This window comes from Neoarius graeffei, chromosome 19 (assembly GCF_027579695.1).
Source record: "Neoarius graeffei isolate fNeoGra1 chromosome 19, fNeoGra1.pri, whole genome shotgun sequence".
Classification (NCBI taxonomy): Eukaryota; Metazoa; Chordata; class Actinopteri; order Siluriformes; family Ariidae; genus Neoarius; species Neoarius graeffei.
The window spans coordinates 65,173,902-65,200,183 of NC_083587.1; the positions used below are offsets into that span (position 1 = coordinate 65,173,902).

Sequence of the window (26,282 nt, forward strand, 5' to 3'; positions counted from 1 at the left end):
AGAGAGACAGACAGGGAGAGGGATAGAGAGACAGACAGGTAGAGAGACAGAGAAACAGACAGGGAGAGAGAGAGGCAGACAGGGAGAGAGACAGACAGACAGGGAGAGAAAGAGACAAAGAGACAGACAGGGATAGAGAGAGAGACAGACAGGGAGAGAGAGAGATAGACAGGGAGAGAGAGAGAAACAGACAGATGGATAGAGAGGGAGAGAGACAGACAGGGAGAGAGACAGAGAAACAGACAGACAGATGGATAGAGAGGGAGAGAGACAGACAGGGAGATAGACAGAGAATCAGACAGGGATAGAGAGAGAGAGAGACAGACAGGGAGAGCAACAGAAACAGACAGGGAGAGAGAGATAGACAGGGAGAGAGGGAGAGAAACAGACAGACAGATGGATGGAGAGGGACAGACAGGGAGATAGACAGACAGGGATCGAGAGAGACAGACAGACAGACAAGGAGAGAGACAGAGAAACAGACAGGGAGAGAGAGAGATAGACAGGGAGAGAGAGAGACAAAGAGACAGACAGGGATAGAGAGAGAGACAGACAGGTATAGAGACAGAGAGGCAGACAGGGAGAGAGAGAGATAGACAGGGAGAGAGAGAGAAACAGACAGATGGATAGAGAGGGAGAGAGACAGACAGGGAGAGAGACAGAGAAACAGACAGGGAAAGAGAGATAGACAGACAGACAGGGAGGGAGAGAGAGAAACAGACAGACAGATGGATAGAGAGGGAGAGAGACAGACAGGGAGATAGACAGAGAATCAGTCAGGGATAGAGAGAGAGAGAGAGACAGACAGGGAGAGCAACAGAAACAGACAGGGAGAGAGAGATAGACAGGGAGAGAGGGAGAGAAACAGACAGACAGATGGATGGAGAGGGACAGACTGGGAGATAGACAGACAGGGATCGAGAGAGACAGACAGACAGACAAGGAGAGAGACAGAGAAACAGACAGGGAGAGAGAGATAGACAGGGAGAGAGAGAGAAACAGACAGACAGATGGATGGAGAGGGAGAGAGACAGACAGGGACAGAGAGAGAGACAGACAGGTAGAGAGACAGAGAAACAGACAGGGAGAGAGAGACAGACAGGGAGAGAGACAAAGAGACAGACAGGGACAGAGAGAGAGACAGACAGGTAGAGAGACAGAGAAACAGACAGGGAGAGAGACAGAGAAACAGACAGGGAGAGAGACAGACAGGGAGAGGGACAGAGAGAGAGACAGACAGGTAGAGAGACAGAGAAACAGACAGGGATAGAGAGAGAGACAGACAGGTAGAGAGACTGAGAAACAGACAGGGATAGAGAGAGAGAGACAGACAGGGATAGAGAGAGAGACAGACAGGTAGGCAGAGAAACAGACAGGTAGAGAGACAGAGAAACAGACAGGGATAGAGAGAGAGACAGACAGGGAGAGAGAGAGACAGACAGGTAGAGAGACAGAGAAACAGACAGGGAGAGAGAGAGGCAGACAGGGAAAGAGACAGAGAAACAGACAGGGAGAGAGAGAGAGACAAAGCGACAGACAGGGATAGAGAGACAGACAGACAGACAAGTAGAGAGAAAGAGAAACAGACAAGGAGAGAGAGAAACAGAGGGAGAGAGAGAGAGGCAGACAGGGAGAGAGACAGAGAAACAGACAGGGAGAGATAGAGATAGACAGGGAGAGAGATAGACAGGGAGAGAGAGAGACAGACAGAATTTGTTTAAATTCCTCATTCATCACTTTTGCGTGTAAATGTTTTTGAATCCAAACTGAATTAAAAATTCTCACCATGTTTACAAAAGTTTGATTTTCTTTATTCTCATGTGTATTCTCATAAACACCAATCAGACATTAATTACCAAGCTAATTTACATTTAGCCACGCCCACAAATCTGCTGAAAATGACAAAACAGCAACTAAACAGTGAAAGAGCGCCTCCTCAGTGCGGTGTGTGTAAAATCTTTCAATAGTGTAGCTCAGCCATTGCGCCAGCTCTTCCTCCTTTTATAGGGTGCCATTACTTTTGTCCTAATTGAATGGTGAGTTGCGAGTAAGTGATTTAAACTTTTTCCGACTGGACTAGATTTCATGAGCATCACATTTCTTGTGTAAAAGCTCCAGCAAACAATTTGCCAACAAATATGTTCATGTGCCATGTGATACAAACCTTTTTTTTTTTTTTTGCTTGTTCATCTCACGAAATCAGACGTTGCCACGCCTTCCCAAAAAACAACTTGTTGATATTTCTCTATCATCCAAAAGTGTTCCAGCTTACCCTGAAATGTCACCTCTCTGTTGTCGGGTTCTACACAGAACCTGTAACAGACAAACAGAAGAGCAGATTAATCCTGAATACTTCATTAATTCTTCTGGAAGTGAGATTCCACAGGCAAGCTGGGGACGTTCTCAAACTCAGGAGGGAGGCGGGAAGCCGCGTACATCCATCAGAGAGTGTGTGTGTGTGTGTGTGTGTGTGTGTGTGTGTGTGGGTTAGGGATTCCCCTGATGAGATTCAGGAGTGTGCCTTTGTTCCACCAGTGGAATTCTAGTGTCTTTCTCCCCCTTTCCTTTGACAAAAGCAGTAGAATAATCCATTGGTACGGCCCGGACAACGAGGGAGGGGTTGAGGGGTAAAGAGTGAGAGAGAAAAAGGTGGGGGGAACCCTGCGGGGCAAAAAGGGGTGTTGTGTGTGTGGGGGGGGAGGAGGTGGGTGGTGTTGTCATTGTTGTGTGCAGGTCAGATTGTGTGTTTTTTCAGCAGTGAAGGAAGTTGAATGACTGAGTGAATGGGAGTGAACAAGGGGTGGAGAGATGGAGAGAGAGGGAGGGAGGGAGGAGAGTTTTACTGCCGCTCTCACACTCCCTCAGGACGACTCGCACAGCTGACTCTCTGAGTTTTTGTGAGCGTGAGTTCGACACACACACATATACACACACACCGTCCCAGCCATGGACAATCCTGACCCACGTCCCTCTCCAGACATGACGGATCTGTAGCACTCTCTGGATTTTAATCTGCACTCGTCCTGATTCGGATTATTTATTCATTCCCTGTGCGTTATTTATTTGAGGAGGACGGCATGCACACGCGAGCCCAATCCCGCAGCTGTGACAATTACCTGGGCATAAAGGTGAGACACGCCGCGTCACATCCCACTGTATTCAACCAAAATGTTATGAGTCCTGAGTACGAGTCCTGCTGTTTAGGTATAGATCTGTGTGGGTGTGTGTGGGTGTGTATGTACGTTTGGCAAAAAATGGAAAAAGTACCACTTAAGTCGCACATTGCACTATATGTGATTATGGAAGGTTTGTGAGCAAAAGAGCATTGGTACATTTAAAATAAATAAAAAATCAGTCCACAAATTTGTTAAAGCATGACGCCTACTTAGGGAGCCTGCTCCCAAACAAAGAACAGGGAGATCTACAATACTGTGACGTAGTGACGATAACAATATCGTGTCCAATATCTCAATTTATCGCTTAACCAATTATCAGCACATGCCTAGTGGAGAGCGACCCCAGCACTTTGTCAGTTTGTATAAACGCATCTGCGGAATAAATAAACATAATATCATTATAAAAGTAATAAACGTATTTCTGAAGTTTTTATTTTTTTCAGTGAAAGGAAAGATCAGAGCTCTTTGCTTTCATGAACTGTTTTAGGCATTTGTTAATTATCATGTGAATGGAAGAAGGAACGATTCAAAGCTTCCTGTCCTTCACAGATTCAACACATGGGTGTGGGCTTTTTTTTTTATCTCAATGTTTTTATATCGTAACATTTGCTCGACATTTTATCCCAGATTACAGTCCTGTTGAAGGTTGTCTGGTGAACAGAATTAAAGAAACACACTGTGTTAATGTCCTGAGGTTGCTGACTGATGAGCCCTCCTGTGTCAACTCAGGGGCGGAGCTTAAACTAAATCTGACCAGCCAATCACGAGCCGGATGTGAATATCACCACTAAGATTGTCAGGTTTGATTTAATGCATACAGGTTTTAATTAGAGAATATAAAAGCTAGCGAGGAACTAAATTATCGTTACCCAGCTACCTGTTTAGATGAGCAAATAACAACGTAGCTAAGCATCTGACATGTCATGCTGTAGTGAAACAACTGGATGGTGAAGTCATGTGATTAAGATTCAACTTAAGTTCCAACCATTTTCGGCATTCGGTTTCCATGACTTGTTTGCCAAATATTTAGCAAAGCAAGTTTAAAAATTGTACGTTTATGGATAAAACTTTGACGTCTTGTATGCGATTACAGCATCCTGAAAAGACGAATCGAAAAGACTTTTTTTTCCATCTGTTTGCATTTCACATTTCTGCTGTGTTCGCGCCTTGACAGTGTGTTTGCATTCACACTGCTGTTCAATCCGTAACATATTAAAGGCTCTTAAGTGACCACTCCCCACACACACACACACACACATATATTACACTCCATCATTCAGTGCAGCAGCTTTTGTTGCTTGCTTTCCTCTAAAGAGAGTGTATACTCTATCTGCTCACACTCCCCCCTCTGAAAAAGTCTGAAAACGTCTCTCTCTCTCACACACACACACACACACACATACACACACACACACACATACACACACGAAAGCAGACACTACAATAGCCACTGAAGTGCTACTTGAGTGCGAAGTGGATCCTTCAATCAAAAAGCCGTAATTGTCTCCGCCGGTTGCACGGTCGTATCCCAAATCCTAATTACAGTCCATGTACTGTGTGTGTGTGTGTGTGTGTGTGTGTGTGGTGGCAGAGGGGGCGGAGTCTGTTCTAAATATCTTCTCCTAAACATCTAGCACACTTTGCACTTTCATATCACTATAATTGCACAGAAAAAAAGCATTTAATTAAATTACTTTGCACAGCCGGTAGTCTACAACTCTCACCATTTCTCCCCCAACCAGCTGCGTGAATCATCTCATCAACCAGTCGTTTCATTAATGGAGGAAAACGACGCTTCATTCGAAACTCAGCCGCCGTTCCGTCTTTGATCTATTTGGGTCAGCACTTTTTCTTTTGTCGCCGAGGGAACATGCCACGCCCCTGATCGTAACAGGAGTAGTTCCAGAGCCTTTGAACCTGACAGAATTGCACAGCGCTGATGAACTCTTGGGTTCTGATTGGTCGGAAAGTGTTGATTAAAGTATAACAGCAGCAAATTATGGGTTTATGTTTCTATTAATGCACTCTTTCTAATACATTATTGTTTCTATAGTAACAGCTCAGCTTTAACACTTGTAATAATCATTGATGTAGTGAAGTTTTGTGTAAGGAGAAATGTGTTCATTTGGTATTTACGGAAGGAGTCTCCAGTGTCAGCGCCACTGAGAAGTTTACACTTCATTGTGGTTTCCTTTTCACATTTCTTTCTTAACTTTAAGAAAAAAAAGAGAGTGAACCGCTATAACATAAGTGAGAACTAGTTTCTCAGGACATGAAATGTAACGACAAATGGATTTTTAAAAAATGATATTGTTCTTTAATAAGTTTTCAAGTTGCTGTAGCGTTAGAGGAATAAAACGCTCAGAGCTGTGCAGAACACCAGCGGAAACTCTGCTACACTGATTATTTTACTGTAAATGCAGCACACATACAGGTTTATTCCACAGTGCCTTCCAAGACTGTCTTTTGCGCCGCTTTTTGAAAATGTCTCTAATTCCAGGGACTTGAAGTGACTTTTTGTTTCCGTGCCGCAGTGAAAAGCTCCGTCGCTCGGCTGGTTTCAATGCTGTCGTTCTCACGTTACTCAGAAACGGTGCAGTCACAGAGTCACGCACTGCTGGAGGTCTGGACCGCAACCGGCTTTGGGTTTCCGACCCCCTGCATCCATCCACCTGCTGATGCACAGGACCCTTCTAGAATGGCAAAGAAATGTAGTACCGCCTTCTGAGATGCTGTAATGGCTGGAAAGCCGATTAGAATGAAGAGAAAGAGACACGAATATGGATCATACAGCTGTGTGGTCTAAAAATATCACCACACAGTAAAAATCATAGTGTCAATTTTACTCTTTAAGAGTTGAATTTAACTCTCTGTCAGATAACATTTGGTCCCACTCAAAATCAGTGTAAAATTTACTCTATAGCCAGTGTAAGATTTTTAGAGTTAATTTTACTCTATTTTGTGTCAAAATTAACAATGAGGTGTGTAAAAATATTTAACACTATAGATAGTGTAAGATTTTCAGAGTTAATCTGACTCTATATTGTATTTTCGCGGAGAATCATCACCCTGCAGAGTAGATTTTGTCGTTGTGTGCAAGTGGGAATTAACTCTCACTTTTGACACTACCATTTAGACGATTTTACTCTGCATAGTGTTATAACTACTCTATCCAGAGGAAAATAGGTTTACACTGCAATATTGACACTCCATTTTTTACTGTGCAGCTGCTGATGAGAAATAAAAAGGAAAATAATTATTATGCGCATGCTTTGATTGAATATATTAAAGAAACAAGAAGAGCCAGAGCTTCCCAGAGTTCCTGAGTTGTGACGTGATTGCGGTGGAACTCACGTTTACACCGTGTGCATGAGAGACTCAGTCACTCGCCCACTTTTTATCTGCGTCCAGTTCTTCCCAGCTGATGGTTCGACTTCTTGATAATCGAGTGTATCGTGCTCACCTCCCCATGTTGAAACTTTCATCAGACCTTATTGTGAAGAGTTCTCGAGCCACTCTCATGGCCTCTGAGCTTAAACATCATTCGAATAGGGTGTGTGTGATTGATTAATGTCCACTCAGGAGGTTAATGAGAGAGCACTGTGTATACAGTGCAGCAGAGGGGACACACTGTTCACCTGGGGGTCTCTTTCTCTCTCTCTCTCTCACACACACACACACACACATGGTACTCCTGACTGACCAGGTGAAAGAGCGTCTTCTGTTTTATAGGAATGATTTTCGAGCTGCACTTGTTCTGCTTCAGTCGCTTTATTTATCTCCGTCTCTTTGTAAGTCCTTCTTCAAACGAGACACTTCTGAGCCTCATGTTTGGTCTACAGGGGTTTTACGTCTAGCTTTAGAGCAGTATGTGTGCATGCGTGTGCATGCGTGTGTGTCTCTGGGCTTTGAGTGAGTGAATATGTATAATCTATATATGTGTAATCTGTAAGTGAAAAAGGATTCGTCTCAGTATTTTGACTGATTGATTGAGGTCAAAGCTCAGTGGTGTGTGCAGGCATTTCCTCAGCTCTGTAAACATTTTCCTGATCAAAGCAGGTTCCCCTCATGCGTTTCTCATCCACGGCGCCAGCAGAACCCGAAGAACGGCTCTCGGAGACTTTTAAAAATGCGTAGCGATGACTTTCCTGCCATTGTTGTCCTTCCTCCAGTAAACAGCACTGAGTTTTCCTCCTCCCTGTGGCATGCAGATCAGCGCACACACACACACACACTGTGTTACATCAAACACACACCTGAGCCAAGTGTAAGAATCTTACGACTTTTTCTCTGATGTCTTGGGGTCACGATGTCGTAATCACCTCCAGCTTTCCTTACAGGGACACAGTCACAAGCAAGTCTTCCTGAGCCAAGGAACTGATTCATGAGTCACTTTTTTAGCAGGATACGTTTTTAAAACGCTAATGTTAATGTGAAGAGAATGTGATCAAGAGCTAAATGCTATGGCTACCTTGCTAGATAGACAGAGATAATAGATATGATAATTAGAAGTAGCGATTAAATCATGGAAGCCTTTGAGAGCCCAGGTGATTTGACTCAGAGTCGTCATTTTGAGAATCAAGGTGAGTCGAATCAGAATCGTGACTTGGCGAATCAAGGTGAGTCGAATCAGATTCGTCACTTTGAGAGTCAAGGTGAGTCGAGTCAGAGTTGTCAACTTCCTTAAAATGCTTGTATGAACTCAACCTTTGGCTCATTGTCAGAGTCGGGGTCAGAGGTCACGGCCCAAGCGGCAGAAAATCCCGGAAAAAGTCAGACTTTCCACTCTTGCTGTGTTATTGTCCAGACCATGACGTCACTTGACAGGTGTTTCCTCTGACATGCGCTAAGAGTACGGGACATGGCCTGCGACCTCCTGACATCCTATCGTGTGTGTGCGCGCGCACGCGTGTACATGTATGCGACCCGTTTGTTTCACAGGAGGGGTCGGAAAGTCAATGCCTCTCACATTCACCACCGCCAAAACAAATAGAACGATGCACAAGTTTCTTTTGACTCATTATTTACAACAATACACTCGTCTGTCACATCGCTTAGCCTCGCTTTTGCACATTTCCACTCTGATGAATTCTCCTCGTTCATATTTGTTTCATTCTTGTTAGCACCAGAGTTAAAATTTAACGCTAAGAAAAAGAAATAATGTGTACATATGAAAAGCTTAAAAATGATAAATGTTAATGATACAAACTGGAAAAGAAAGCTAGCGGGGCATTAATAAGAACGATTATAAAGAAATATGTCTAAGATGGCTAAAGGAGGTTAGCATGACAAGATGCTAGCGTGCTTAAACAATTGAGCTAGCCTTTTAAACACTTCAAGAAGAAATGAGATTCTCAGTGTTTTTCACTTTCTTTGTTTTTAATGAAAGGAAGATCTTTTTATTTTTATGTATTGACTGCGATGCTTATCCTGAATTTATTTTATGCGAGAGTGAGAGTAATTAGCCAAAAAATATTTGCGTAAAATCTTTTTAGTTGTAATTATTAGAGGAAGAGATGTGCACGTTTTAAGTGAACATGTTACCGTACATTTATGCAAGCTGATGCTGGATAGAAACTAAACCCTCTATTGCTTTTACCTTTTAAAGCTTTTTTCGATGTTAGTCTTAGGCCTTGGTTGAATTTAGCAGAAGTAATCTGTACTATCTGTACTATTTACAAGCCAGTTAAATTCTGACAATTAAAACGAAAGCCCTGCCCACTGAAATATGCTGTTTCACTTGGAAGAAAAATGCATCTGAATTTCTGTCCAGTTGCTCCACATGATGTAAAAGTGATATTACTTGTTTAAGTTTGTGTGTGTGTGTGTGTGTGTGTTAGGACTCAGAGTCATTAGACAGCTGTATCCAGAGCGCTCTGTCATCAGTGTACGCTCCGTTCGGGGCGACGGCGTCCACGGTGCTGCTGCAGCTCTTCAGCGTGGTGGAGCGTCAGTACGGTGGAGACGGCCTGCGCTGCTTCATCGACTTCCTCCTGCCTGCCAAGAGGATCTTACACACCATCCAGAGAGAGAGCTGTGTGAGTACACACACACACACACACACACAAATCAATGAACATTTTATTCCTGTCCCTTCGTGTTATGGACTTGGATACTGCAGTATATCTGGAAAATTCCAGGGAAAACGATTATAATCTTCATGGTGGTTGAATTAAATGCTCTCTAGAGCATATACATCCTGCATCCAGGGGCGTGTCATGCTTTACAGTAGAATCTCATTAGCAGTAACGAGCAGTAGGACGATTTCTAACTGAGAGTCTAACTGAGAGTTTAGAGTTTATTCATTTGGAAGAGGGCAAAGTTTGTGCCGTCATGTGACTTTTCAGAAGCGTGTTTTACAAAATTCTCAGACTGAAAGAGAATCCTGTCTTTATACCCCATCTCCATTAGCGTGAGTCGGCGATATTTAATCCACCACTCTGACGCAGTGATGACCCTGCAGCTCTCTGCGCCCGTCCTTCTGACGTTCAACTTCGGCTCAAGCACGTATTCCAGAAACATCTAGAATATCGTCCTGGTTAAAGTGGACAGGCGTGTGGTGAGAAATCCTCCACAGCTCAAAAAAGGCTCTCGTTATAAACTCGTTGTCCAGATTTAGCTCACTTGATGAAGTTTGTTTATAGTGGGTGGGGCTGTGGCATATCTCGAACGCCATTGGCTGTTGTGGAAGCCAGTCATACGCCTTGGTACGATGTTGTTCTAGCTTTCTGTTTGCGAAGGAAACAAGACAACATACAGAATCGAATCACGGCTCTCAAGACGTTTCCTGGAGACTTTTGTCTGAATTATGATCTTCATAAACGTGAAGAACATTCGATTCCATTTGTGTCCAGGAAGTCGATAATGTAAATATATAAATATGCTTAAAGGAACAGTCCACCGTACTTCCATAATGAAATATGTTCTTTTCTGAATTGAGACGAGCTTATCCGTACCTCTCCGAGCTTTGCACGACCTCCCAGTCAGTCAGACGCGCTGTTACTCCTGTTTACTCCTGTTAGCAATGTAGCTAGGCTCAGTATGGCCAGTGGTATTTTTGGGGGCTGTAGTTAGATGCAACCAAACTCTTCCACGTTTTTCCTGTTTACATAGGTTTATATGACCAGTGACATGAAACAAAGTTCAGTTACACAAATTGAAACGTAGCGATTTTCTATGCTATGGAAAGTGCGCACTATAATGACAGGCGTACTAACACCTTCTGCGCGCTTCGACAGCGCATTGATACCGTCAATCCTGAGTGAAGGTATCAATGCGCTGTCGAAGCGCGCAGAAGGTGTTAGTACGCCTGTCATTATAGTGCGGACTTTCCATAGCATAGAAAATCGCTACGTTTCAATTTGTGTAACTGAACTTTGTTTCATGTCACTGGTCATATAAACCTATGTAAACAGGAAAAACGTGGAAGAGTTTGGTTGCATCTAACTACAGCCCCCAAAAATACCACTGGCCATACTGAGCCTAGCTACATTGCTAACAGGAGTAACAGCGCGTCTGACTGACTGGGAGGTCGTGCAAAGCTCGGAGAGGTACAGATAAGCTCGTCTCAATTCAGAAAAGAACATATTTCATTATGGAAGTACGGTGGACTGTTCCTTTAAGATGACAGGAGAACATTTTGTAGATTTATGTGATTAATGAGCTATTATGATGAAATAATCTCGAAAATAAGATAAAAACATCACATATTCTGCAGGCTCTAACAGTCATGATGAATTACGGCATCTTCTGTCTTGGATCACTGTAAATTTTTGCCATCTTACAGGTTATGAATGTCTTACGAAGGCCTTATGTAGGTATTTTAAAATGGAAGCTTTTATGAGAAAAAATGTTGACAGAATGTCATACAGGGAGTCATTCTGATGGTGCAAGGAGTGAAGTTGTGTAGTGGGCGTGGCCGAGGTTTTTGTAACTGCGTTGTAACAGTTCCTGATGTGGGTGGAGCACAGAAGCACGGCAGGCGAGAGCTGATGTTCACATACACACTTTTTATTTTGTTATTTTGTCTTTTCAGCTTGCTTCATTCATTCCTTCATTCATTCAGTCACACACATGCGTTGGGGTTGGGAAGCTCCTCTTCTCTGCTCTCCCCCTCTTTTTATGCTCAATCCCTGTGACAAACAACAAACACACCCACACACATTAATGACACCAGGTGTAATGACTTAGCCGCTTACCTTCCCCGATCCCACCCTCACCCCCCAACTCAGGCCGGGGAGCCGTCCAGCCTGAAGCAGACTCCCCCCACCCCCGACGGGACAGGAAGTCCGCCACCACCATCTGCGTCCCCAGCCTGTGGACCACCTCGAACTTAAACGGCTGGAGGGCAAAATACCAACGGATGATCTGCGCATTGGCATCCTTCATGCGGTGGAGCCACTGGAGGAGCGCGTGGTCCGAACAGAGAGTGAAAGGGCACCCCAGCAGGTAGTATCGGAGGGCAAGGACCGCCCACTTGATAGCAAGGCACTCTTTCTCGATGGTGCTGTACTTGCTTTCACGCATCGAGAGTTTACGGCTGATGTATAGCACGGGGCGCTCCTCGCCCTCCACCTTCTGTCCGATGCGTCAGTCTGTCAAATAAAGGGGAGAGAGAAGTCAGGGGAGTGCAAAAGTGGCCCCCCCACACAGTGCAGCTTTTACCTTAGAGAATGTCTGTTGGCACTGCTCCGTTCACTGGACCGGATCTGGAGCCCCCTTTTTAGTGAGATCGGTTAAAGGGCTGGTGACATCCAAATAATTAGGTATAAATCTACGATAATAGCCAGCCAGCCCCAGGAACTGTCTCACCCCCTTTTTGGTCTTGGGCCTCGGGCAGGCCGCAATCGCTGCAATCTTGTTAATTTGGGGACGTACCTGCCCATGACCCATGTGGAACCCCAGATACCGTACTTCCACCCGCCGAATTGCACACTTTTTCGGGTTAGCTGTGAGGCCCGCACGCCTTAGCGACTTTAGAACGGCCCTCAGATGTTCTAGGTGCCCCGGCCAATCATGGCTGTAGATTATTATATCATCAAGATATGCGGCCACGTAGGCAGTGTGAGGGCGGAGGACCCTGTCTATGAGCCACTGGAACGTAGCGGGCACCCCAAGTAACCCAAAAGGGAGCGTGACAAATTGGTGTAATCCAAACGGTGTGGAAAAGGCCATTTTCTCTCGGGATAGAGGAGTCAAGGGGATCTGCCAATATCCCTTTGTTAGATCCAGTGTCAAATAAAAGCGAGCCGCATCTAATCGATCGAGCAACTCATCAATGCGAGGCATTGGGTATGCATCAAATTTAGACACTGCGTTGACCTTTCTATAGTCCACACAGAATCGAACCGACCCGTCGTTCTTGGGAACCAGGACCACTGGGCTGCTCCAGTCACTGTGGGACTCCTCGATTATGCCCATCTCGAGCATGGCCTTGAGTTCATCCCGGACCACTTTTTTTGTGTGTTTGGGTAGGCGGTAAGGGCGGCTACGCACCACCACCCCCGGGGGCATCTCAATGTGGTGTTCTATGTGTTAGGGTTTTGCTGGGATTCGAACCTGGTTCGTTGGTGTGATAATCCAGCAAACTCCCACTAGGCCACCAGGGGGATGACTCAAATGCAGAGGCGTGAGGCGGAAGTAGAAAAAGAATCAAAAGGTTTATTTAAACTAAATACACTATATACAGGGCAAAACAAAAGACAAAAAAAAACCAAAGAGTATAATCCAAAAGAAAAGCAAAGTGCAAAAATACAAAAGCTAAGAAGATCAAAAAACACAGTACAAAGGAAACTGGAGATAAACATAACAGCACAAAGACTCCGTGACAAGAGGACTGAACTCAGGGGTATAAATAGACAAACTAATTAAGGACACAGGTGAAGATAATTAGGCAATTAACACAAACACAAAAACACAGGAACAGTGGCGGCCTCTAGAGGCCAAAATAAACATGACATGAAAAGGAAATAACAGCGGCCTCTAGAGGCCAAAACAGTCCTAGTCCTAACAGGACCCCCCCCTCTAGGAGCGTCTCCTGACGTTCCCAGGGCGATCCGGATGGGCCGAATGGAAGTCCCGACATAGTTCTTTATCAAGGACATCCCGAGCAGGAACCCAGCAGCGCTCCTCAGGACCATAGCCCTCCCAGTCCACCAGATATTGCAACCCGCCGCGGACCCGGCGGGAGTCAAGCAGGCGATTCACAGTGAACACAGTCTGCCCCTGGAAGATGCGGGGGGGTGGGGGGTTCCTAGGGGCAGGGGCATACGTAGACGTCAGTACGGGCCGTAACAGGGAAACATGGAAAGTGGGGTTGATCCTCAGAGTCCGGGGCAACTGGAGCCGGTAGGAGACAGGGTTCACCCTGCGCACCACCTTGAAGGGGCCAATGTAGCGAGGAGCAAGCTTGCGGTTCTCCACCCGCAGTGGAAGGTCCTTAGTGGACAGCCAAACACGCTGCCCAGGGCGGAAAGCGTGTGCAGGTCTTCTATGGCGGTTGGCCTGAGTCTGGTTGGTTCTGGAGGTCTGTATGAGGGTCTTCCTGACCTTGCTCCAGGTCTTGCGACACCGTCTCACATATTGGTTGACCGAGGGCACCCCCGCGTCCTCCTCCTGGTCCGGGAACAGAGGTGGCTGGAACCCGAATTGGCACTGGAATGGCGACAGCTTGGTGGCCGATGACTGCAGGGTGTTGTGGGCGTACTCCGCCCATGGCAGCCAGGTGCTCCACGATGTCGGGTTATCCATAGCCAGGCCTCGCAGGGTGGTTTCCAGGTCCTGGTTGAGCCTCTCCGTCTGACCATTGGACTGTGGGTGAAACCCAGAGGAGAGGCTGGCAGTGGCTCCGATGACCTTGCAGAACCCGTGCCACACTCGGGAGGAGAACTGGGGCCCTCGGTCTGAGACGATGTCCTGTGGAAGACCAAAGACTCGGAAGACATGATTAAACAAAAGTTTCGCAGTTTCAAGAGCAGAGGGGAGTTTGCACAGTGGTATGAAGCGGCAGGCCTTGGAGAATCTGTCAACTAAGACCAAAATGACCGTGTTACCTTGTGACTCAGGGAGACCCGTGATAAAGTCGACTGCCACGTGGGACCAGGGACGCCGGGGAATGGTCAGAGGATGCAGGAGACCCTGGGGACGCTGTCGTGGGTTCTTGGTTCTGGTGCAAACCTCACAGGACAGGACAAATGACCTTACTTCCTTCTCCATGTTAGGCCACCAGAAGCGTCTTTTCAGGAAGTCCAGGGTCCTCCGAGCTCCCGGGTGGGCGGTGAGAGGGGAAGAGTGACCCCACTGGAGAACCTTGGCCCGGGCTTGATGTGGGACGTACAAGAGGCCTGGTGGCCCCGTCCCAGGACCGGGGTCCTGGCGTTGGGCTCGTCGGACAGCCTCCTCAATACCCCAGCGGACAGGGGCCACAATCCGGGACACAGGGATAATAGGCCTGACTTCATTCTCCCTGTTAGTGGCAGAGAACAGTCTGGACAGTGCGTCAGGTTTGGTGTTCTTGGAGCCGGGGCGGTATGAGAGGGTGAAGTCAAACCGACTGAAAAACAGGGCCCACCTAGCCTGTCGAGGGTTCAGTCTCTTGGCTTGCTGGAGGTACTCCAGGTTCTTGTGGTCAGTCCAAACCAGGAATGGATGTTGTGCTCCCTCCAGCCAGTGCCTCCACTCCTCAAGGGCCAGTTTGACCGCTAGCAGTTCTCGATCCCCCACATCGTACCGGGACTCAGCAGGACTCAGGCGGTGGGAGAAGTAAGCGCAGGGGTGCAGCTTTCCTTCCGAACGTTGAGAGAGCACCGCGCCGACACCACTGTCCGAGGCGTCCACCTCCACGATGAATGGTTGGGAGGTGTCCGGGAGAACCAGAATGGGTGCCGTGCAGAAGCGGTCCTTGAGGTCTTTGAACGCCTTTTCTGCCTGAGGAGACCAGCCATAAGATCCACCTGTCCCTTTGGTGAGGTCAGACATGGGTGCTGCCACAGAACTGAAGTTCCTGATGAACTTGCGGTAGAAGTTAGCGAATCCTAAGAACCGCTGAACCTCCTTAACGGACTTGGGAGTAGGCCAATCCCGGACGGCCAGGGTCTTGGCAGGGTCCATTTGGAGTTGGCCTGTCCGTACAATAAATCCCAGAAAGGAGACCTCGGGAACATGAAATTCGCATTTCTGGGCCTTGGCGAACAGATTGTTCTGTAGCAGCCTCTGGAGAACCTGGCGGACATGGTGGCGGTGCTCCTGCACGGTCTTGGAAAAGATAAGGATGTCGTCGAGGTAGACAAAAACGTATAGGTTAATCATGTCCCTTAAGACGTCGTTGATTAGGGCCTGAAAAACAGCTGGTGCGTTGGTGAGTCCGAAGGGCATCACCTGGTATTCGTAGTGCCCAGACGGGGTGTTAAAGGCAGTCTTCCACTCGTCTCCCTGTCGGATACGGATGAGGTGGTATGCGTTCCGTAGGTCCAACTTGGTGAAGACGGTGGCGCCTTGGAGCAGGTCGAAAGCTGTGGACATCAGCGGAAGGGGATATCGGTTGCGCACAGTGATCTTATTCAGGCCCCTGTAATCAATACATGGTCGGAGCCCCACATCCTTCTTGCCGACAAAGAAGAAGCCGGCTCCAGCAGGTGAAGTGGAGGGTCGAATAAACCCAGAGACCAGGGCATCTTTGAGGTATTCCTCCATGGCCTTGCGTTCTGGCTGAGAGAGTGAAAACAGTCTGCCACGAGGAGGGGTAGTCCCAGGGAGCAAGTCGATGGCACAGTCGTAGGCCCGGTGCGGAGGAAGAACGGCGGCCCTGCTCTTGCTGAATACCTCCTTGAGATCCCAGTACTCTGTGGGAACTTGAGATAACTCGGTGAGATCAGGGGGCTCGGCAGGAGACACAGGAGAGCTAGAGAGCAGACAAGAGGCATGGCATGCAGGGCCCCATTCCACAACCTGGCTTGTTACCCAGTCTATGCGAGGGTTGTGGCGAGTAAGCCAAGGAAGGCCTAGAATAACTGGGAACTCAGGTGAAGGAATCAGGTGCAGGGATATTTCTTCCTTGTGACCTTGAGACTGGAGGAAAACTGGAGAAGTAACTTGGGTGACTCTTCCATCACCTAACGCTTGGCCATCGAGGGCAGACACAGACAGTGGGACTTCAAGAGGTGCAGTCGGAATATTGATGCTTTGGGCGAAGTGAATATCCATAAAGTTCCCAGCCGCCCCTGAGTCTATCAAAGCTTGACAAGAGTGGACAGACTCACCCCAGGAGATGGAGACCGGGATGTAGATTCCTTGGCCAGGGAGTCCGGGAGAGAGGGTAGGCCCCGTCACAACCCTCCCTCGGCTGGACGGGGCGGTCCTTTTCCCAAGAGTTCGGGACATGATGCTCGGAAGTGACCAGGCTTGCCACAGTAGATGCAGCACTTGTCCCTCCTTCTGCGCTCCCTCTCAGATGCGGAGAGGCGAGTACGACCCACTTGCATGGGTTCTGGACAGTCACTGAAGGAGGTAGACGGTCTCCAGGTAGAGGTAGGGAGGCTGGGGGGGCTCAAGGCTTGGTGGCGTTCTCTCATCCTGTTGTCCAGACGAATAGCATGTGAGATGAGGGTTTCGAGGTCACTTGGGCATCCAATAGAGGCCAGACCGTCCTTGATGGGGTCAGACAGACCATGGTGGAAGGCTGACACCAGGGCAGTCTCGTTCCATCCACTTACTGCTGCGAGTGTTCGGAACGAGATGGCGTAATCTGCGACGCTTCCTCCTTGCCGGATGGACATGAGCTTTCGGGCTGCGTCGGTACTGATGTCTGCCTGATCGAAGACCCGAAGCATCTCTTCAGAAAACAGCTGGAAATCAAAGCACTCAGGTCCCTGTCTTTGCCAGATAGCAGTAGCCCAGGCTCGCGCCTTACCAGCTAATAAGGTGATCACAAAGGCAATCTTGCGGCGATCCGTAGTGTAGGTGGTAGGCTGAAGCTCAAAGGTGAGTTGACACTGGGTAAGGAACTCTCGGCACTCACTGTGCTTGCCGTCATACCTCTGTGGTGCAGGAAGGCTGGGTTCGTGAGGTGAAGAAGGCAGCATTGCAGGAGGCACTGGAGCAGGAGTGGGAGCTGGATCAGGAGCAGGAACTGGATCAGGAGCAGGAGATGCAGGCAGAGATGTCAGCTGTGCCAGGGTTTTCCCAATTTGCTGAAGCAGTTCCTCGTGGCGAGCGAGGGCCTCACGTTGGCTGGTGAGCGTACGTCCATGAGCGTCCATGGTCGCTCCGAAGCGTGTCAAAGCTGCCATAATTCCCTGAAGGTTGGCCGGGTAGACAGTTGAAGCAGCCTCTGCTGAGTCGGTCATGACGGAGTCTTTCTGTTAGGGTTTTGCTGGGATTCGAACCTGGTTCGTTGGTGTGATAATCCAGCAAACCCCCACTAGGCCACCAGGGGGATGACTCAAATGCAGAGGCGTGAGGCGGAAGTAGAAAAAGAATCAAAAGGTTTATTTAAACTAAATACACTATATACAGGGCAAAACAAAAGACAAAAAAAAACCAAAGAGTATAATCCAAAAGAAAAGCAAAGTGCAAAAATACAAAAGCTAAGAAGATCAAAAAACACAGTACAAAGGAAACTGGAGATAAACATAACAGCACAAAGACTCCGTGACAAGAGGACTGAACTCAGGGGTATAAATAGACAAACTAATTAAGGACACAGGTGAAGATAATTAGGCAATTAACACAAACACAAAAACACAGGAACAGTGGCGGCCTCTAGAGGCCAAAATAAACATGACATGAAAAGGAAATAACAGCGGCCTCTAGAGGCCAAAACAGTCCTAGTCCTAACACTATGAGGTGGGTGCGGCCGGGAAGGGGCGAGAACACGTCGGAAAATTCCTCCTGCAACTTGGCCACCTCCGTGAGTTGGATCAGTGAGAGGTGGTCTCCACAGGGGACCGGAGTGTTTTGAGATGTTACCTTTTTTACCTCCGGCCCCAGCTCCACCTGCTCTGGAACTATCGACACCAACGCCATGGGGACCCCCTCATTCCAGCGTTTTAAAGGGTTGAGGTGGTAGATGTGCAATGCCCCGGCCCTGTCCGCTCGCCTCACCTCATAGTCGATGTCCCCAACTCGCTGTGTGACCTCGAAAGCTCCTTGCCACTTGGCGATTAATTTAGAGCTCGACGTGGGCAATAATACGAGTACTTTGTCTCCCGGCATGAACTCTCTAAGGCGCGTACCCCTCTCATACAGACGGCTTTGACGTTCTTGTGCCTGCCGCAAATTCTCCTGGGTTAAGTGCATGAGTGTATGGAGTTTTGCGCGCAGGTCAAGAATGTACTGAATTTCATTCTTGCTAGGTGAAGGTCCCTCCTCCCAATTCTCTCGTAGCACATCCAAAATGCCATGCGGCTTATGCTCATATAATAATTCGAATGGAGAAAACCCCGTAGAGGCTCGTGGGACCTCTCGTACTGCAAATAACAGGGGCTCGAGCCACTTATCCTAATTACGTGCGTCCTCATTTACAAATTTCCGAATTATGTTCTTGAGTGTTTGGTTAAATCGCTCCAATAAGCCATCCGTTTGTGGGTGATAGACACTGGTGTGGATAGACTTAATCCCCAGTAACCCATACAGTTCGCGCAGTGTGCGTGACATACTGTAAACGAAGTGCCTTGGTCTGTCAGGATTTCTTTCGGAATCCCGACCCGGGAGATAAAGCGGAAGAGCGCTTCCACAATACTGTGTGCTGACATATTGCAGAGAGGCACTGCTTCCGGATATCGCATTGCATAGTCCACCAGAACTAAAATAAAGCAATATCCCTGTGCTGACCAATCTAATGGCCTGACGAGATCCATCCCAATTCTTTCAAAAGGGGTCTCGATTAGAGGGAGATGGCACAAAGGCGCTTTTGGAGTGGCCGTGGGATTGACTAATTGGCATTCACGGCATGCCGCACACCACCGACGGACGGCACCGCGAATCCCTGGCCAATAGAACCGGGCCATTATTCGAGCTAGTGTTTGATCTTGCCCCAAGTGTCCAGCCATGGGATTAAAGTGAGCCGCATGGAATATGAGTTCTCTACAGCTCTTTGGGATCAACAATTGAGTTATCTGTTTTCCAGTTTGAGTGTCCTGCGTCACTCGGTACAACCTATCCTTAACAATAGTGAAGTAAGGGAAGGCCGGCGTCGCATTTGGCTGGAGAGTTTGACCATCGATTATTCTCACTTGGTCAAACGCATGCCACAAAGTCTCGTCTTGTCTCGCAACTGCTCTAACGGGAAATCCCCAAGGGAATCCCCGCATCGCTCTGACACGGTGCTGACGTAAACGGCTCTGCAACAGCTTCCCCAGTCAATGCCACACCGGGAGCTTCCCGTGACGTATTTATGCAGGACGCACCTCTCATTATGTGTTCCATCAATTCTTTAAACCCTGGCCAATCAGTTCCCAAAATTAAGGAATGGGTGAGACGAGGGTTAACCGCCGCCTTAATTCTATGCATTTGGCCCCGGAATAGAATATGGACGGACACTAGAGGGTAATTGTGAACATCTCCATGCACACATAACACCTTCACCGCTTGTGCTCTCCCCAATGCCTCACCTTGCACCAGGCGTTGGTGAATTGAGGTCTGATTACAACCGGAATCCACCAACGCGTGATATGTATCCCCTTGGACATTTACTGGTATGCGATACGTTCCGGCCAGATCAGGGGCGGTCTCTGGTGCATCGGGGATCCGGATCACAGCTCCCACCTCCCTGGCAGAGCTCCGACTCTGGAGATGCTCCGACTCCCTGCCGCTCCAGCACACTGGCCCAGGCTTTCCCTCTGCACCGGCGCTATGGGAGTCACTCACCTGAGGAAGAGACAACACAGACATGGAAGAGGGAGATGGGAGGACACCACAGGTGCGACGGGCTGGCTGGGATGGAGCTGGCCACCGCCTCCGTGGTAGGGGAACGGGGTGGGGAGGGGAAAGAGAGACAGAGGGGGAGAAGCGAGAGAGAGAGAGGACAAGCGAGGAGAGACGCCTCATCTGCCTGCCATTGGAGCTGCCTCCAGATGGTCCTCCTTCAGCTCAATGGCTCGTCCTAGTGATGCTGGGTGATGACACTGGACCCATTCCGCTGTTCCTTCTGGAAGCCGAGAGATGAACTATTCCAGTGCCACCAGATTGATGAGCTCATCAGCTTCGTGGTCTTCCGCCCTCAGCCACCGCCGGCAGGCGTCCCGGAGTTGCTGGCCGAATGCAAATGGCCAGCCGACCTCCTTCAATGCCAGCGTCCGGAAGCGCTGGCGATGTTGTTCTGGGGAGTGGCCGACACGCTGCAGGATGGCTTTCTTCAGGTCAGCATACATCAGTCGGCTGTCAGCAGGGAGCTGCTGCGCTGCGAGCTGCGCCTCGCCAGTCAGGAGCGGGAGGAGGCGTGCCGTGCGCTGCTCCAGCGGCCACCCCCACGCCTCGGCTGCTTGTTCGAAGAGGGCGAGGAACACTTCCGGATCGTCCTGCGGGCCCATCTTCGTGAGGGTGCCGGCTGCGGTGATGGTCGATACCCCTGCTGACGCGAGCAGATGCCAGAACGCCTGGCGATCTTCCTGCTGGGCCAGCATCAAGGCTTCGAAGCGTTGCTCTTGTTCCTTTCGGAGGGCGGTCAGAGGGGTTCTGCTGGGCGGTAGCAAGGCCAAGGATAAGCTCTTCGAATGGGGAGGGCTCCATGGGGTGGTTCCCTTCTGTGCATCCCGGGTTTCGGCACCACTGTAACAGTTCCTGATGTGGGTGGAGCACAGAAGCACGACAGGCGAGAGTTGATGTTCACATACACACTTTTTATTTTGTTATTTTGTCTTTTCAGCTTGCTTCATTCATTCCTTCATTCATTCGGTCACACACATGCGTTGGGGTCGGGGAGCTCCTCTTCTCTGCTCTCCCCCTCTTTTTATGCTCAATCCCTGTGACAAACAACAAACACACCCACACACATTAACAACACCAGGTGTAATGACTTAGCCGCTTACCTTCCCCGACCCCGCCCTCCATTCACAAACTGCCGCTTGGCCACGCCCCCTGTTGCCACATGCGTGTTGGAAAATTGTTGCTCATTTTGTTGTGTTGAAGAGTCAGCAGACTGTAACCGCAGCGTGTAATCCTGAATAATTAGGAGATTTAAGAAGTCTTTAAATGTGGTTTCAATTTCATATCACAAAAAAGTGCAAGTTTATTTACTTTATTTGGTACGATAACAGTTACTGTTAATTTATTACCTTAGTTATGACTGTTAATCTTCTTTCTTTTATATCATGCTGCTGTTTTTCCTCTCTTTCTCGTCCCTCATAATCCGTCTGACGGCACTTATGGTACCAGACGTGATGGGTACCAGATTAAGTGATTTTAGCTGTCAGAAACAGAAACCAAAACATAACATACAGAGACAAAAAGAAATTTCGAAACCTCAGAGAAGCGCTCTTTCTCAAATCTGTGAGTTTTAGAGTGATACTTTAAATGTATGTTACTTGCAACTTCCCAGCTACAAAAGGTGTACACTTGAGGGTACCGCTGAAGTAACAGAGATGTTTGGTACCTGTGTCACCCTCCATTGATTGAGGTGTTTTGTAAGTGAAAAATGGCTTCATAAAAGAACTTTCTGTTTTCTGTCCCTCAGCTGCGATTTAAAGGCCTGTTGCTGTACCACGAGGGCTGGCCCCTGTGCATCCACGAGAAAGTTGTCCTGCAACTCGCCCCTTTGCACAAAGTGCGCCTGAGGCAGGGTGACTTCTACCTGCAGCTGGTGCCTCTGGGCCGCAAGGCCGCCAAGCTGGTGATAAAATGTCTGGTGCGGAGCGGGCGTGCCCTGGCCGAGATCACCGTGCCTGAGGGAATGTACCCCCGAGTCTTCACCGCCGACTTCTTGCAGGATGTGACACGCGAACGGAACCTGCATCCCCTCCAGAACTGTCTGCTGAGCGCCGGCGCTGCCGTGTACCGAACCCCCTGGAGGAACGTGGTGAACCCCGTGTGTGTGAGAAACGCCAACGAGGGCATCATGCAGCCAGGAGCGCTGAGCATCGGCCACCTTGGCACCTGCAGCACCCATGGATCCACGGGGACGTTGGACAGCCGGAGGAGCTCCAGAGACTCTCTGGGCTCGCAGGGAGCTGATTCCACGGTGTCCGAGCCACTCCTGAGCCACAGAACCAGCGAAAGCAACACGTACACAAACGCTGGCACGTTGCCGTCAGAGGAAAAAGCCCTGAGCCCCAGTACAGACATAGAGGGCGGGAACAGGAGAGGAGGAAATACCAAGTGTCTCTCCTGCAGCACGGATCTCAGCACGCCGAGACGGCGCCAATCCAGAGACTCGACCGTTTTCGAGACGCGACGACTGTTTCGCAAGTCGTACATGGAAGCTTTGCAAAACCCCATGAACCTTGGCTCAAGCTCTGAGTCAGTCCCTGAGGAAGGCAGCGAGCCAGCGGTCGAGATTGAGACCAGGCCGAGATGTGACTCGGATACACACTCGGTGAGGCGAGGATCCTTCCAGCGCCACCTCTCACCCCTCCTCCCACTGCAACGCAGCATCAGGACCGAGAGGCGATCCAAGTCTCTGGAACGGTCTGGAAAAGGCGGGGTCAAAGGTCACCGAATACGCTCGTCCTCTGGCGGAGGATCTCCCAAGAAGCTAATGAACGGCTGCGCGATACGCTTCGGCAGACTCGACCTTGAGATGGCATTTTACAGCACTGAGAGACGCGGGAGCAAAGGAGACGCAGGTAGATACCGTGTTACACAGAAATATTACCATATTAAATATGATTAATTGTATATGTTAATACTACGTAGAAGTTTTTCTTAGAAATTTACCAAGACTATTTAGAAAGAAATTGCTGAATCCTTAGCCGCAGCATACTCAGTGCAGAGATGAGGTTTTCATGAAATCAAACATACCTTCACAAGTGTGCAAGTTCTCACAGTCTCTCCAGGTTTTGTTTTGACGATATGGTGGGCAAAGTCTCCGTACTACATCCATCTGCACTGCCATTACGCCATGTTTATGTACACCAGACAAACATTGTCTTCCATGTTTATGCTTTAATAATCAAAGATTTTTGTGAAGCCCTGTTTAAATCTGATGTAATATGAAGTTATACTGTAGAGCACCTGCTGTGTTTGAAGGAGTGTATAGAGTGTGTTAAATCCCTCATTAAGGTGTGTCTGCATTACCAGATTTCTCGTTTCGAATCAGTGAAGCCTCAGGCTCTGAAAACTCGATCTCATGTTCCGTGACACAGCGCAGTGTGTAATTATCAACCGTAGTGTGTTCTGACTAATGCACCACTCATTTTCTTACACGCTGCCAGTATGTGTGTGTGGGTGCGGGGCCGATACTGTGTGTTTTCAGAGATGTTTTCGTGAAAGATATGCCCCAACCCTGTTGATTTGAGGCTTTACACACACACGTACACAGGCGTTTTTCTTTCCCCTGAGTATGTGTTGATGTACGGGCGAGAACACAGCGAGTGGGTCGCTGAGGAAACGCGCTGGTATTTCTTTTTCCTGCTATTGATGGGGAGAAATCAAGGGCAACTGTTGACTCACTGTCTGATATGATGAAGGAAACCCAAACCTGTGGGTGGGACGATATATCAGAGTCGGGACGATATCAGATTCAAACTCAGGACAACATCAGAGTCAGAATGATATCAGATTCAGTGTCAGAACAATCTGCGATGACCTGGCGACTTGTCCAGGGTGTACCCTGCCTCTCGCCCATAGTCAGCTGGGATACAGTGGTGCTTGAAAATTTGTGAACCCTTTAGAATTTTATATATTTCATATTCCCTAAAACATCATCAGATTTTCACACAAGTCCTAAAAGTAGATAAAGAGAACCCAGTTAAACAAATGAGACAAATATTATTTCAAGCACGACTGTAGGCTCCAGCTTGCCTGCGGCCCTGTACAGGATAAGCGGCTACAGATAATGGATGGATGTCAGAACGATATGTCAGAGTCAGGATGATATCAGATTCAGTGTCAGAACGATATCAGAGTCAGGACGATATCAGATTCAGAGTCTGGATGATGTATCAGAGTCAGGATGATATCAGATTCAGTGTCAGAACGATATAACAGAGTCAGGATGATATCAGATTCAGTGTCAGAACAATCTGCAATGACCTGGCGACTTGTCCAGGGTGTACCCCGCCTCTCGCCCATAGTCAGCAGGGATAGGTTCCAGCTTGCCTGCCACCCTGTACAGGATAAGCGGCTACAGATAATGGATGGATGGATATCAGAACGATATATCAGAGTCAGGATGATGTCAGATTCAGTGTCAAAACGAGTCAGGATGATATCAGGTTCAGAGTCCGGATGATATATCAGAGTCAGCATGATATCAGATTCAGAGTCTGGATGATACTGTATATCAGAGTCAGGATGATTTCAGAGTCAGTACGATATATCAGAGTCGGGATGATATCAGATTCAGAGTCTGGATGATATATCAGAGTCAGCATGATATCAGATTCAGAGTGTGGACGATATATCAGAGTCGGGATGATTTCAGAGTCTGGCTGATATATCAGAGTCAGGATGATATCAGATTCAGAGTGTGAATGATATATCAGAGTCAACATGATATCAGATTCAGAGTCTGGATGATATATCAGAGTCAACATGATATCAGATTCAGAGTCTGGATGATATATCAGAGTCTGCATGATATCAGATTCAGAGTCTGGATGATATATCAGAGTCAGGATGATTTCAGAGTCAGTACAATATATCAGAGTCAGGATGATATCAGGTTCAGAGTGTGGATGATATATCAGAGTCAGCATGTTATCAGATTCAGAGTCTGGATGATATATCAGAGTAGGGATGTTAACCGATGACCGTTTGACCGGTGGTTGACCAAATCAACGTCAACCGGTTAATTTTTTTGGTTGTCAGTGAAAAAAATAAAATCAATCGTTTTGAAGCTGCCGATTTTGGAGCGGAGAACCTGGAATTCTGTGTTGTAAACGCTTGGGGCATGCCATGGGTGTAAGGACGACAGCTGACAAATCAGAAACACCCATTCAGTCATGTCCCGCCCCGGTTAAAGACAGCTGACAAATCAGAAACACCCATTCAGTCATGTCCCGCCCTCCCCGCCCCAGTTAAAGACAGCTGACAAATCAGAAACACCCATTCAATCATGTCCCGCCCTCCCGCCCCAGTTAAAGACAGCTGACAAATCAGAAACACCCATTCAGTCATGTCCCGCCCCAGTTGAACACAGCTGCCACTCGGCAAAAGAAAAAAGTGTAGACACAGGCTTTTTAGCTTACAAATTACTATTGTTTTTTTTTTTTTTTTTTTTTTTTTATTAGAAGGCACATCGAGTTTAGTCCTGCCTTGGCCAGTGCATTCTGAAAGTATGTTTCGGTCTGTAGCCAACAATGCATGTTATTGCAGATCATATCTCTCCACACAAACTAAAGGTGCAGATGCCGACTTTTTCACGGCTTTTTCATGGACTGTAACGGCATTTGCTTATGTAGTAATTTGAATACAGAATTTACTCTGATGAAATTATTCAGACACTCCAACGCCCCCCCTAAAAAAAAATCGGATCTGCACGAGCCGTGAAAAAGGCGCGCCGTTTGCATCCCTGTTTAAACTCATAGGTTAACCGACTTTAACCGGCTAATGAGGCTCGGTGGTCGGTCAAGATTTTTTTTAGTTTTCGCCATCCCTATATCAGAGTCAGCATGATATCAGATTCAGAGTCAGTACGATATTTCAGAGTCAGGATGATATCAGATTCAGAGTGTGGATGATATATCAGAGTCAGGATGATATATCAGAGTCAGCATGATATCAGATTCAGAGTCAGTACGATATATCAGAGTCAGGATGATATCAGATTCAGAGTGTGGATGATATATCAGAGTCGGGATGATATCAGATTCAGAGTGTGGATTATATATCAGAGTCAGGATGATAACAGGTTCAGAGTCCGGATGATATATCAGAGTCAGCATGATATCAGATTCAGAGTCTGGATGATATATCAGAGTCAGGATGATAACAGATTCAGAGTCTGGATGATAT

The 26,282-nt window shown here is 47.8% G+C and overlaps 1 protein-coding gene across 3 annotated transcripts in view; it reads left to right on the top strand.

The window, feature by feature from the left end:
• The first annotated feature begins 2,835 nt into the window (after positions 1-2,835).
• zgc:158766 (uncharacterized protein LOC100009641 homolog) overlaps positions 2,836-26,282 on the top strand; it is a 55,882-nt gene continuing 32,435 nt past the window's right edge. For all 3 annotated transcript variants that reach the window (XM_060900442.1, XM_060900443.1, XM_060900444.1), the window contains exons 1-3: positions 2,836-3,128; positions 9,017-9,214; positions 21,844-22,951. In XM_060900442.1, the coding sequence (XP_060756425.1) occupies positions 3,078-3,128; positions 9,017-9,214; positions 21,844-22,951 (1,357 nt within the window). In that variant the 5' untranslated portion in view covers positions 2,836-3,077. The remainder of the gene's footprint in view (positions 3,129-9,016; positions 9,215-21,843; positions 22,952-26,282) is intronic.